The 14,589-nt window shown below is 40.5% G+C and overlaps 1 protein-coding gene across 15 annotated transcripts in view; it reads left to right on the forward strand.

Moving 5' to 3' along the window:
• Fit1 (Fermitin 1) overlaps positions 1-14,589 on the forward strand; it is a 261,078-nt gene that overhangs the window by 211,352 nt on the left and 35,137 nt on the right. For 6 of the 15 annotated variants that reach the window (XM_067119918.1, XM_067119920.1, XM_067119921.1 and 3 more), the window contains exons 8-10: positions 8,239-8,470; positions 10,794-11,006; positions 13,868-13,903. In XM_067119918.1, the coding sequence (XP_066976019.1) occupies positions 8,239-8,470; positions 10,794-11,006; positions 13,868-13,903 (481 nt within the window). Of the gene's footprint in view, positions 1-8,238; positions 8,471-10,793; positions 11,007-11,265; positions 11,299-13,867; positions 13,904-14,589 lie in introns of all 15 variants that reach the window. The other 9 variants (XM_067119929.1, XM_067119931.1, XM_067119932.1 and 6 more) reach the window with 2 other exon arrangements.

Genomic DNA, 14,589 nt, shown 5'->3' on the forward strand with positions numbered 1-14,589 from the left:
ACCATAACCTGAACGTAAGCAATTCGGAGTCCAAAACCACTTGTTTACTTAGCCACACTATTGCTGTTTTGTTCAGAACCAGCCCAGTGCGAAACCTCTGGGGGAAGAAGTTTCAAGGACAGGAAGACTGTCACCGCCTCCAAAGCGTTGATATGGAACTGCCGGAACGTGACCGATTTAAGTACTATGTACTCCACAATAAAATATCCACCCCACCCGCCAGAGAGGTGACGGTGTGGGAATACTGAGGCCGGAGGGGAAAGTTGGAGAGGAACTGACTTCTGCAAGCACTCCTGACGGTTGTGTGCAAGGTCGAGGCCACTATTCAAGTAGGTGAGGAATCAAGGAGACACGCCCCTGACTCCAACACCATACCCTGGAACATAACCCAGCCACCAGAAGGAGAACCTCACTGAAGCAAACTGGAGAAAACCCAGGACCTTTTCTGGGCACGGGAGAGGTATGCTTGAGATGATGAAATGATAAGATGCCCTTGCTAACTTCTTCCACTTCCACTGGATTCATAACCACGTGAAGGCTACCCTCCTGAATCAGGTGGGATTCTTCCTGGTTACTAGAAGCCCAAAGGCTCTAGAAAAACCGATATAATGACCGCGCCCTGTGCAGTTCCCGACGCTTGGGTGCCCAAATGAGCCAGGCAAACTAGATATGGCAGCTAGCATAGCCTCCCACACCGGAGCTGATGAACTACGCAGCATTGTTCAAACTACAAAGACTCTGAGCCGCATTGAGGAGGGCAAGAACCTGAAGGGCACGCTGCCTCCTGAGTCTGGAATCCTTAAGAAGGGATAGGACCTTTCTGCAAACTAAGATGCGGAAAGGAAGCGCCGGAAAGGTCTATAGGAGGTGGTTACGGCTCCACGGCAGTAGGATCCGAACCCACAAGACTGTAAGGCAACCGAGACTTGCCGCATGAATAAGGAAAACAAACGTGGACACGCCCGAAAAAATTTTCCAGTGAAGGGAACTTCTTGGCAGACTGAAAGCCTGACAGGCCATTCGCAAAGACCCCCAGAAATCCTCTGGGCCGAGGCTGATTGAACCTGGTGGTAACAACAGTCCAGCTCCACCCCGCCCTGATAACATACTCTGGGCCCAGGAACTGGAAGTTCCAGTGGCTCCCAAAATGGTACAGCCTCCCACCCATATGAGAAATACTACAGGGAGGAGGCTTGATTGCCTCCCGTGAAGCGTAATGCCTTCCCAATTTCTCGGAGAGGAGTAGGATGCATCCCTGCTCCTATGATAACCCCGAGGGTCAGAGCCTCTTGCCAAATGTCTAGTGAAATTCTTTCCTTAGGTTTTCGGGGAGTGAAGCAAAGAAAACTCTAAGTGGCATTACATTCTTTCCCGTGGGGAGGCAGAGACATCAAGCAGCAAGGCTGATGTGTTGGCTGAACCCGCACACATCGCAGGTGGAGGCTGGGAGGAGAGCGACGACTGTCTAGGGGTAGACCTGAAGAGCCTGCACCACCGTCGAGCAGGGGGCTCTGAACTAGCGAACTTCTGCCGGACTTGGGACAGGTCCCGGCAAGATCAGACCGCTTCTTGCTCAGAGGGTAGACACCCATGAGAACGGAGGCCCTGGGTAACAACAGTAGCCCCAGACGGGCCGTAACAACGCCCACCTGGGGAAAAGATTAATTCTCCAGGTGAAACTGTTCATAAGATTTTTCAGCTCAAGGCGGAATGGGCAAGCCTGACTTACACCCTGTTTCAGCTTCCGAAAATTGACTCCGGAAGCTTAGGGAGCTGTACGCTGAATAAATCAGAAATAGGTCCGGGTTAGAAGAATCACTGTGAATGTATCTGTATATCTGGTCTTCCGAAATGCCCTCACGATACATTTTCAAAACAAGCTGTTGATAAGAGGCTACATTCGGAGCGCGCGGTAAGAAACAGGGCTCTCAAAGAGAGCACGGTAAGACCCCACAGCTGGCGTGGAACTGGAATTCCTCCCCGCCTGCCACCGCTAGAGTCCCTCAGGAGACGATGTGTCCAGCTCCTAAATAGTGGCTCACTTAAGGATCCTGTCAGACAGATGCCACATAAGCTGCTCTGGACAGTCTGGTAAAACCCGATAAGAGATACCAGACCGAAGGGAAGAAATGCCCTTCCACCAACCTCCGTGGTGCCCACACTCCCCGAGTTAGGAGGGTGTCATGCTGGGAAGCATAAAGGAAGGCACCCGATTCCCAGACTGAGGGGAAGAGGTGGAGATGTCCGAACGACAGACTCGGAACGGAGCAGGACTTAACAGGTGATCCATTGACAACGAGTCTTGAGATTAATCTCTTGGGATTTAAGCTCCTGGGAAAGGGAAGGCATGGACCATGACGTAGATAGTTTAATAGGTTGACAATGACCTTCATAACGAGCTCCTTATAAGGAGACCCGTAAAGAGTTTTCAACAAAGGAAGGGGAGGGGGTAACCGCTTTGCTTTGCTTGGGTCAGTGTCCCTTTTCCAGAAGACGAAAATAAACTGTGAGATGGCACCGGATTAGAGATCCGAGACGTCCCTGAGGGCCCCGGAGCGGGTCTTCTTGGTTTAAAAAAGGTGGTCTTTTTTTTTTTTTTTTTTTTTTTTTACTGACTGACTCTCACTTTAGGACGGTAGACCAGAACCGCCAAAAGTGATGAGAAGGTAAATCTAATCCCCTAAAGGAAAAGTCAATTTCACCTAATTCCGCCGAGCTAAGCGGAAAAGGCTTTGTCTCACTATTCGCGACCTACTTATCGTCCGGGACGATGTTCACAGGCCCAGAACGACAGAAGGCCGTTAACGCTTCAGAAAACTTCAGAAACAATTAACTTGAAGCGTAAGAGTTACGGTGACTTGCGGCCGCCTCCAGGAGGGTGAAACTAGGACCCCAGACACCGGAGGAACAACTATCAATAATTTGTGCAGATTGAGTTTGGCGTAAGGAAAAACCGATAGGTGTATATGAAACCTATCAATTCTACCGAGAATCTCGCCCGGAACGCGGAGTTTGGCGGAGGAAATCGGAGTAGGCGATATGAAAACCTACCGATCCACCGAGAATCTCGCCCGAGAGCCCAAACAATCGAAAAGATTAACTATTAATAAGCCACAAGAGGTGGAGAACCTATAGGTTTATATGAAACCCACCGATTAATCCCAGAACTACCGAGACGGAGTTCAAAAAGAGCGACTATTAATGCCACATGAGTATGAGCTTGACGGAGGCAAACCGACAGGCAGATATATGAAACCTACGGATTCATCACACAGTAGCCTGCTTGGGGTTACGCTGACAACGCATCTGCCGGTGCCGTTCATCAATAATAAGCCAAAGGAGGCGGCGTTACGGCGATAAACCTAATTGGTGTAAATAAACCTACGGATCTCATAGCCTGCTCGAGAGAGCATAGCGCATTTTACAACTTTCCGAGTCAGAATAAGTCACATGAGGGCGGAGTTTGGCGGAGACTTAAACCGACAGGTATATAAACCCACGTGGTTCATCAAGAAGCCTGCTCGGAGAAAGAGCATGCACTTCATAACCTCCTCGTACAAACTATAAAATCCAAAACAGACTGGCGCGACCGAATGGAGCTATAGATTCGCGGACCGCTGGTTTGTTGTAGGATAGCCGGAGCATTCCTGCACTTGACGAACCAGCCGAAACGTATGAGAAAAGGGCATGCTGGAACGGATGCCGGAGCAGAGTACCGTAGCAGCCATAGCCTAGTCAGACCAGGAAAACCCCCGGAGAAAAAAACCGAGAGAAAAACCGGCTAACAGGACAAAACTCATAGACATAAAAACAGAGTCAACGGAAATATCTGGCTACCGCGTTTGAACAAAATGTGGGAATGCAGAACTGTTCGGAAGTACGACCGAATAAGAGAGTGAAAACCCCGGAGGAGGATATCCTGGAACGGCGATAGCTGGGGAATAAACGCCGACTCGCTTAAAACATCAAACCGTAGCAGTAAGCAAGGAGAGCGTCAACAAGATGACGAAACACCAACAGGTAGTAGCAAAAGGAGGGGGAACAAAGTGGCCAGTGAAGACAGTTAGGTGGAGAACGCTAACTGGCCTCGTATGAGATCCCAACAGTGAGGTGCGAACATGGGAAGCACCACTTAAGGAAATAGTCGACGTGAAAAGGAAGGGGGAAGATAGGCTGTATAGTTGGTAACCAAAGCAGCATCAGGGTGGACAGCACTCCCGGGCGCCCAGAGATTCTCAGATCCCTCGCTATGTAAGCTGTGCTCCACTTCCACAAGAGCGAGAGAAAAGAGAGGAAGGCAAAACCCCACGGCCAGGAGAGCAACGAAAAGATAAAGGAGGTGAACAGGAGTGGGGAGGAGCACTGTCACCTCTGTGGTCCAGGTGGAGTGCCAACTCAGACACACCAAGTGACAATCAATCAATGCAGAGGAGGGGATTTAGGTTACTTACATGTGTCAAGGATAATTGCTCAAGCCTTCAAAAGTTAACAAACTTTGAAAACAAACCAAGGGGAGAGAGAGCAAGGATAAAAGGGAGAGAAGGGGACTCTCGAAACCACAGACTGATATATAACGTAGGCGTGGATTGGAGAGACACCACGCCTTACTGGTATAAAGAACCAAAGTAAGGATTAACTGATGATACAACTTCATTACATCTGACCCGAATTGTAAAACATTACCCAGAAAGAAAAGTATCAACAGGAGAAAGTAACTTATATGGCATATCTAAAACACTAACTAAACAAGCATTAGATATAAAATGTCAATACATGTAGCTGTAATGAGATCATCGAGACAATCGCATCTTATAGGATCGACGCCCTCCTAAACGAATTTTTCCCGGCGGAAAAAAGTAAGTTACAGCCAACCCCTAGGCTAACCTAACTGAGGCGATGTAGCGAAGGAAGCCTAGAGAGGGGTAAAGGCTAACAAATAACTCAAAAATCATAATAAAACAAAAATTGTCTATATACATGTAGGAGGATAGGCAGGCCCAAACACAACATGGACGTGAAGGACATGACCCGACTTCCAGTTAAATGAAAAGTATGCCAAATTAATAAAATCTAAAAGCATCCAAGCACAAGGTCAAAAATTAAATAACAATGAAAATCATGTTCCCATACACTTAGAGAAATGAGTCCAAACAAGGCAAAATAAAGCCAAAATAAGAAGCTAATAGGCCCAGGGGAACCACACGTAGCTCAAAACAGCAAGACAGCACTTGACCAGGAAGGAACACAAAATTCACAAATAAACAAAATTATGAAACAAAGTAAAACCGAACAGTACTAATGAAAACTAGACTCAAAGGCTAAGAGAAGTGAGTGACAAAAATAAAGCATAATGAGGCCATGATAATAAGCGAATGGGCTCGAGGGGGAAGCTCGTAGCCTAAACGCTCAACAACATTTCTCGTAATGAAGCCACGATAAAAAGCGAATGGGCCCGAGGGGGTAGCTCAGCCTAAACGCTAAACATCAATTCCGTGAATAGCCATGATAAAGGCTAATGGGCCCGAAAAAGTAGCTCGTAGCTTAAACGCTAAACAACACTACCATAATAAAATCACTCGTAATGAAGTCAGCGATAAAGCCAATGGGCCCAGGTAGCGCCTTTCGTAGCCCAAACGTTAAACAGCACTTCTCGTGGTAAATGGGTACATAACAAACAAAAATTAATCAAACCCACTAAAGTTAGGGGATCACACGGTAAAACATCCCAAATAAAAAGGGATACAACAAAAACACAAACAAATATGCCATCCAAGACCGTGAGAAGTCAAGAGACGACGTGTGAGAAGAGATCGACGGGCGTATAAATTCCTTTAATTACTAAACTAAAGGAAAATAAGAAGCCTCAATCGCCTAAAAACAACAAAACACTTGGTACTCAAGTAATTGAAGAAGAACCTTGCGAGGATGCCATAAAAATCCAAAAAAGAGCACAAAATAAGGATCACAACGAACACGGTGAACGAAAACGTATAAAATGAATGCGGTTATGTTGCCTTGTATACAGTCCGCGCAGTAGTGCATGGGCTTGTATCGTACCTTCTCTCGTTGGGACTTTTGACATTGGGAATCTCTATAGGATAAGGTTCGTGTTTTAGTTCAATTCTTTCCATACACTACTCATCTAGTGGAGCTCGCCTGTGGGTAGTGTAACTCCAGCATTTCATTTAGCTTTCTGGTATCTAGCAACGGAATTACTTCAGAAATAAGTGCTGAATGGAACGGAATTACCTAGAAATAAGTGCTGAATGGACTATTTCAATCGGTGACACGACCTCCGATCCAGAAATATTACGCGCCATATGATTTGAATGAAATTAGCGGGAAAGATGTTCATAGCACTTCAGTGGTCGGTAAATTGACTTATGGCAGCTGTGTAGCTCAGCACAGGACAGAGGGGATCAGTATGCCTTGAGACTTGATGGGGGGATGCATTGCCCCTTCTATCCCATGACATCTTTTTATTTATTTGCTCATAAATATACCCAGGAATTGCTGTTGGTTTTAGTTCTTGTCTTTTATGGTAGCATGTCAGCTATAATTGTAATTTTGCAAAGAAAAGTGCAAAGCAATATTAGAAAAAACATGTACACCTCACAAAAAGTTACTGCATCTCTCCATCTCAGTAAATCTCGTAAATATTGTACAACAAATACACTCAGAATTTGTTACTGATTTTAGTTCTTATCTGTTATGATACTGTGTGAGCTGTAATTATAATTTTACAAAATAAAATAAATTATTACAAAAGACATGTATAACTTGGTAAAATTAGCACATTTTTATGATGGTCTTGTAGAATAGGCCCCACACAGGGTTGTAAATGGTCACTTTCAACTTCCTGTTGGCATATCTTCCTCTTTCTTTCCATTGATGTGTTTTATTCTTAAATTGGCCAACCTTAAAGTTTGCCTGGTCTGGGGGTGTGTTTAATATATATTTAGCCCGTCCCTTGAGGGTTAAAGACGGAAAGATCAGAGAACAATTTACGATGGACACACAAACAGTTAGATCTTATGACTGGCTGTGAGACTGTGGCCATGCTGCAATGCTGTAGTGCAGCATCCTAGCATCAACTGAGCTATGAAATGTGCTCACAGTAAATTCAAATGTTTTGTTTTTGAAATTTCTTTTAATTTTTTATCTGTATATTTATATTCTAGAGTGCAGTGTGTTGAATCGATGCTGAGTTACTGTATACTCTTCTGCCAAATTTTAGGTCTTAGATATCTAGAGAAGACAGAAATTTACAGCTGTTTATGGTATGACCATGAGATAAGAATGCAGTAAGTGATGTTACTTCGGTGAAGTAGCAGTGTGAAGCTATCTGGCCAATATTTTGTCTTGTTTCCCAGATAATACCCACAGTTCATTGACATCATGATTGGTGTACTGGGAGTCCTTAGATAGTTGCCAGTTCACCTAATCTTTAAGACAGCAAGATTTTCATTCCATTACTACAGGAATAGTCCAATTATCCATTGATACAAAAGCAGTGGGTGTAGAACAGCTCTTCCTTCAGCTAGGTACATTGCTTGCCCTTGGTCTTGTATAGCCTTAAAATTTCAGTGAGTTGTCATTATGCTGGAAGAATGTCAGTTATGGGATAATAATTTTTGTCAACTATGTATAAGATTAACAATAATTCTCCATGTATTTGCAGTTTTGAATTACTGTGTACCTCAATTAGTTATTTAACAAAAGCTGAAATTTCTGATGGTATTGCTCCCATACTGACCACCAGTAGAATTGGAGGCAAGGTTTTGTGATTCTCATTACCCAGCATAATTTTTATCTCTAAATCTTCCAGCATCCAGCCCTGTGGATGGCATTGACAATCCTAGTTTGCTGTTTACAGTACAGTGCAGTACACAACTATTGACTTCTTTGTGGAACACCTTTTTGTTGTGACATGGCATATTTTCTTCCTTGCACCCTACAAGGCACACAACCTATGACTTACCACTTCTTGGTTAACCTAGTGTATGCATAAGTTTAGATGGACCACCAAAACTGGGACTGGTAGTTCATTAATGGTTTGTATATTGAGAAATAAGGTATCAAAGTACTAGACTGTAATTGTCAAAATATTAGGTCTTTATCTTTTTATAGAAAAACCATGAGTTATGAAGCTTTAAATTTAACTTGAAAGACTTAAGACATGATAGAAGGATGATATAGTAAACTGCCAATTTGACTAATAGCAAACTTTTTCTCCAGGCCTCGTCGGTTCACACTTAAAAGTCTCAAACAGTATTGGTTTACATGTAAAGATATGTGTTTGCGGTATTACAAAAGCAGTGATAGCACTAATGAAGAGCCTATAGAGAAAATCAGTTTGAGAGGGTGTGAAGTGACTCCTGATGTCAATATCTCCCAGCAACGATATGGTATTAAGCTTGAAGTGCCTGCGTCAGATGGTATGACAGACTACCTAATAAGATGTTCTAGTGTAAGTAAATGGCTCTGATATTGTCTTGACTTATTTACTATGAATATTTATTTCTGTTTATTTTGTTGAGTCTTGCCGTACTGTGAATAGAACTTACCATACAGCTGAGAGAAATTGCAGTAATTCCTTGAAGAGGAAACTTGAAGGAATTACTCAGCCTCTTCTGTGGTGGACCAAATTGGCATCATCTGTCTTTGGGTCAGGCTCGTCTTCCATTCCTCCACTACTGAAAGATGATGGTAGATTGGTTACTGGCCCTAGGGAAAAGGGTGAACTTGGTTACTGGCCCTAGGGAAAAGGGTGAACTGCTTCATAGAGCTTCTGAAGCTAAGCAATCAACTGAGGATGTCCGTTTCCATGATACCTATTCTTACAAAATTTGCATATCTGTCTAAGGATGTTAAGAAAATCCTGGATAATCCTAGTAGCTGGTGTGGAGAAGATGTTGATGGTTTCTTCACTTTGTTTTTTAAAAAAGTTTCTAGTGTGTTGTCTACCAAGATTAGTAGATTCTATAGATTTTTATTTATACATAGTATCTTTGCAGATGAGCACAAGCTTAGTAATGCGGTGCCTGTTCCAAAGAGCAGCATACAGTATCTGTAGACTGCTGCAGTAGCTACAGGCCAATTTCTATTCTTCCTGTGCTCTCCATAGTTGCTGAAAAACTTATTTTCAAGCCACTAGATAAGTAGTATGTGGAACCTACAGGATTGTCAGCTGATAGTCAGTATGCTCATAGAAAGCAGTTAGGGACCAACAATGCTCTTGTAGACTTGATGATGTGTCATTTGCAAGATAACCTTGATAATGGTTTTGAGTGCAGAGTAATTCAAATGGAGTTTAGTGTTTCTTTCAGTTTAGTAAATCATAAGGCACTTATTTATAAACCTCAGAACCTTGCAGTGGGCGGATATGTTTTCGGATTACTTCAAGATTTCCTTACCAGTAGGCAGCAGCGAGTTGCTGTTGAGGGGATCTTTAGTGAACCAAGACCTATTGTGTCCAGAGTTCCAAGGGGTAGTGTTCTTGGTCCACTATTATTTGTGGTGTATACAAGCAATATGGATGTTGGCCGGGAAAACAATATTGTTCAGTATGCTGATGATGCAACACTTGTAGGTGTAGTAAAGTCTCCACTTATGGGAAATGAAGCTGCCCTCAGTCTTAATTGGGACATGGACTGGTCAATGAAGGGTGTAGTCATTGAGGTATAAGGTTGAACTCCAGTAAAACAAAAACACTATTGATTAGCAGATCTTGTATAGATTTTCCACCACATCTTCCCGTACAGGTGGATGTGACTTTGCTGAATGATTCTGAAGCTGTAACTATTCTAGGTGTAACTGTTGATTCACATCTTACTTTTGAGAAACATCTAATGAAAGGTTCAGCAAATACTGCACGAAATTGAGGTATTGTTCTTCAGGCATCGTATATTTATAACAGTGATAAAATCAGTGCAACCTGTTTCAGGTCATTTGTGCTTTCTTCACTAGAATACCGTTCTCCAATGTGGATGTGTGCTTCTGCCAGAGACTTATCTCTTTTTAGATGGAGTGGTTCGTGTTGGTAGGTTTCTGTTTCCTAATATGAGCAGTTATGACTTGGTCTCTTGTTTGTCACTTTTTCGTAAGTTATATTTTAATAGAGATCTTTCACCACAATTGATTCCTGAATCCCTTTTCCTGTTGAGAGCAGCCAGATTCGCTGAACAGCAGCACCAATATGCAGTAAATGTGCCTCGCTGTCGAGCCTCTCATTTCCAGAGGTCCTTTATTCCTCACACCATTGAATTGTGGAACAGTCTGCATGAGGATGTTGTGCAATTGGAACTTCAAAAGTTCAAGTGAAGAAGCAATGCATTACTACCCTAATGCAATTCTCCTTACATTTTAATACATTTTTATCTATTTATTAATTTACTAATTTATTTTTTCTTCTTAATGAGTGAGATCTATACTTTCTGTATTTCCCTTTACCTTCTCTTACTTCCTAATAGACACCATATTCATTGGAGCTTGAATTTCAAGTCAGTTGCCCCTGTGAACTTGTTCCATATGAATAGGGTTCATCTTCTGAATAATAATAATAATAATTATTATTATTATTCTATTATCAGGTTATGTTGTAGTATACAATATTCTGTAAATTAAAGGCTAATGAACCCTTGTCCTAACTATTTTTAATAAATAAGGTAACATGTTGACTTTAAAGCCCCTCTCTTTTGACCGACTGGATCTGTGTTTTGTGTTTTTCAAGTTTTTATCAGAATAAGTAATCATGAATTTTATTTCAACATGTTTTTCAATCTCATTTTTAGGAGGAGCAGTATGCAAGATGGATGGCTGCAATGCGGTTAGCTTCCAAGGGTAAATCTCTTGCAGATTCCTCCTATGACAGCGAGGTGAAATCAATTCTGGCTTTCCTTTCAATGCAACATCCAGCACCAGCTCCTGTTATCAACCCAGAGAGCCTTGATATACAGCCAGAGCATTACCTTGCACCTCGTTTTGTGCGACGCATTAGAGGAAAGGTCAGTATCTTATGCTCCACTTTTGTCAGTAATAGAAAAGAAAGTTCAAATCTCAGCTAGAATGGATGGTTGAGATGGGACTAATCTTGCAATGATATCATTCAAAGGATTAAACTGATCTGGAATTTAATACAGTTTAAATTGTAAATAATTATTTAGTGAATTATCTGAATACTTTGAAGAACACTTGAAATAACTGAGTAATTGATGGGTTGATTTAGCTTTGAATAATATGTATGTATCTTTCTTCTGATGGTAGCCAGGCACTACTTGCATCCCTGGACCTTCACCGGTAATTTTTAATTTATGTTGGTCTCTGATATTTGTAGTATCAGTCTTACAGAAATCAGTATCATGATGCATTCTTATATTTTCACAGAAGTATAGTGTAGTTTTTGATATCTGGGCTCAGTACCATATTCATACATACCACATTCATACAAATCTATTGCTCATTTGATTACTACTGAAATTGGTTTAAAGTTGTCACGATAGAATCATCAATGGCGTTCATACCTTATAAACTTGAGAAGACTTAGTATGATGCTTGCTGAAAGATGCACATTTTGTTTTAGGGCTTCTGAAAAAGTATGTTGTGAAAAAAATCTACAAATGATGCTTGAGTAAGTTGAGTAAAAGGTGTTTTTTTTTTTTTTGGTAGCAACTAAACCTTCAGACCTTTTGAAGCATTTAGACAGTGGCCTGGAAAACAATGCTATATAAGTTATGGGTTAGCTTGTCAAACATTGTACATCATTACCTTCTTGCTAAGTAAAAATATTTGGCTCTCAAGTATTTTGTGAAATGCAGGAATTTCTTGCAAAATTATAAGTACCATTATATTTCCATTTAAAAAGTAACTGGATGATTGAGTTTATGAACATCTACAATAGGTCATCCAATATAAGTTGTCTATCTTTGGGTAATGCAGAGTGCACATTTGCATGCATATTACCGCCTGTGATAAAAAACCTTGTACAATACAACCTACTTCCAATTATTTCTTAGTATCACAATAAATACCACATCTTGCTATTTCTTAAATATCACAATAGTTTACTGCAAATAAGGCATAATAGTTCTTTTCAACAAACCAGTCACTCACTGGGTCATCATCATTATTAATATTTTTACTTGAGGCAGAAGTAAAATAAATTCTCTTCACTTTTTTTCTCATGCACATATTGCCAAAATTCTCATTTGGTCTGAGTCTTCATCTATGCTCGTCTCCATGATTTCATGAGCCTTTCTAAGTGTCTTCTTTCAGCAACCTCAGTATTTACTTCTTTGTGTTTTGACCTATTATTCTTCATCCTTTCTTATGACATGTCAAAACCATCTCAAGTTCTTGGACACCATGACATATCCTCCCGATGTGAGATGTGATCTTCCTACCACACTGGTCGTGAATCTCAATATTTTGTTGTCACACGTTTGTAATGTTCCATATCCTATGTCATTGCCCCTGTTTTTATTACACAAAGTAATGCAGGCCTTATACACAGGCCTTAAATTGTTCTGCTTCAAAAGGTAATAGTATTCTGGTATTCTGTATGCCACCCAGGTTCCTGGCACCATTCCTTTCTTCCCTTTCAGTACTTGCTTCAAGTATTATATATCTTCCAAGACTTGCCTTCCCCACCACATGGTCTTTCCATTTTCTTTTATATGTTTTCGTTATAAAAAATCTCTTACTCGTATATTTTGTGATATCATATCACCTGTTACATTTAGTAATCAAGGGCTTGGGCAAGCAGTAAAAGTTACTGTTAAATTCTTTACAATGATTTTATTCTCTACGACAGCCATCACATGCAGTTAACTCCTGCCTCAAGTTATTTTTGCCCATTGGAAGATGAAGCATTAGGTGTTTTTAGTAGTATTAAAACAATCAACAGTTACTTCTTACAAAGAGGTTCTTTAATGTACTGTATTGTACAATCACTATAAAATCCAGTTTGTTCAGGAAAATATAATGTTTCATGAATACTATCCTAGTTGAATATTTTGAGAAAAAGTACAAAAATGAAAATGCTTTTATCTTCATGATTAAATCATATAATTTGCAGCCAAGCTTAAAATGGGATATGATATTAATATCTGTTTTTGGGATGTCTCAGATTCACTGGCTTATGGTATAGTTCTTTAAATCATTACAAATATCAACTGCATATAAACAGTATAAGAGTTCAGTCTTGAATACAGTCTTCTCAAGTTAATCTTGTTATGAACCAATGTGTTAAGATTTTATTATGGAAAAAGACAAAACTTGACCTCATAACAATGTGGACCTGAGAACAATATGTCTTCTGATAAGCACAGTTGTGTAAATAATTTGTTGATTATTTCATATTTGTTTAGATGCATAGTTGGACTGAATGCACCTGAATTGGTAGTTAAATTACTCTTTCCTTTTCAATGTGACTTCAGTATATTAGGGTAAGTTATTTGACTGATTTTTTCATCTAATATTTTTTGCATTTGCCTCGGTCATGAACTGTTGAATCATAAAAAGAGAAGAGAGACACCCCATTGTATTTATGTACTGAATAAGACCTGTTTGACATGGTGGTGGTTGTAGTTGAGAGAGAGAGAGAGAGAGAGAGTTTGGTAAGACTTTCTGTTTGAGTTAGAGTAAGAGATTGTCTTATCTGATTTACTCTTTACTTGACGTTAACTCTGGATTTTGTTAGACACAGTGTAAAGCTTGAATTGCATACCATTTGCTGTTTACTTCATGGTGCTTGTCACAGTAAGGATGCATTTTTTGACATGTTTGCAAAAAGTAAAAGGATGTACAGTTGATGCAATTTGCAGTGTTCATTATTTCTGTTGACCAAACCATGATATCTTCTGAACAGGGGGGTTGGTGTGCTGGCTCTTTACCAGACTCTATGGTAAATTGATTGTGTGTGTTATGACATATATCCTGGCCATCACCATTCAGCAATATCTCCCTCTTGGCTGTTTCTGCTAAATGGTCATCACCGTTCATAGACAAACCCCATTTGTTGTTTTTTGATAAGCAGAATTTCAGATACATTAATGTGAAAAAAAATACGATGCTAGCCAGTAAATATATCAAGAAATAAATATTAATTGTAGATGGATTGCATTCCAAATTGTATAGATGACCACTAAGTGGAAATATTCCTTTAGAATGATCACTTACAAGGTTATGAAACAGCACTGGTGCATTTTTATATTTTGATCATTTATTTTAATTGGAGAGCTCATTGAAAGTGACTTGATTGTTTTTCGTTAACATGTTGTCACTAGGCTTTCACTACACCTTTCTAGCCTGGCTTATTTCCTTAGTAAGTTATTCCTTGCCCCTTTTTAAGCTTATCATGCAGTTTATGGTTTGCTATTTTGAAGACTTTTATTTTTATTTTTTGATGCCAGTGGCTTGCAGAAATTCATGTGCTTACATATAACAGGATATCCTGTTTATATGTAATTGTGCAAGCATACTTTATACATACATACCCTCGCTTTTGGATTTTACTGTTGGCTTTATGAATTTGGTACACATCTTGGCAAGATGAGAAGACATCTGGCTACTCTGATTATAGTATTGTTA

The sequence above is a fragment of the Macrobrachium rosenbergii genome, chromosome 17 (assembly GCF_040412425.1).
Source record: "Macrobrachium rosenbergii isolate ZJJX-2024 chromosome 17, ASM4041242v1, whole genome shotgun sequence".
NCBI classification, from domain to species: Eukaryota; Metazoa; Arthropoda; class Malacostraca; order Decapoda; family Palaemonidae; genus Macrobrachium; species Macrobrachium rosenbergii.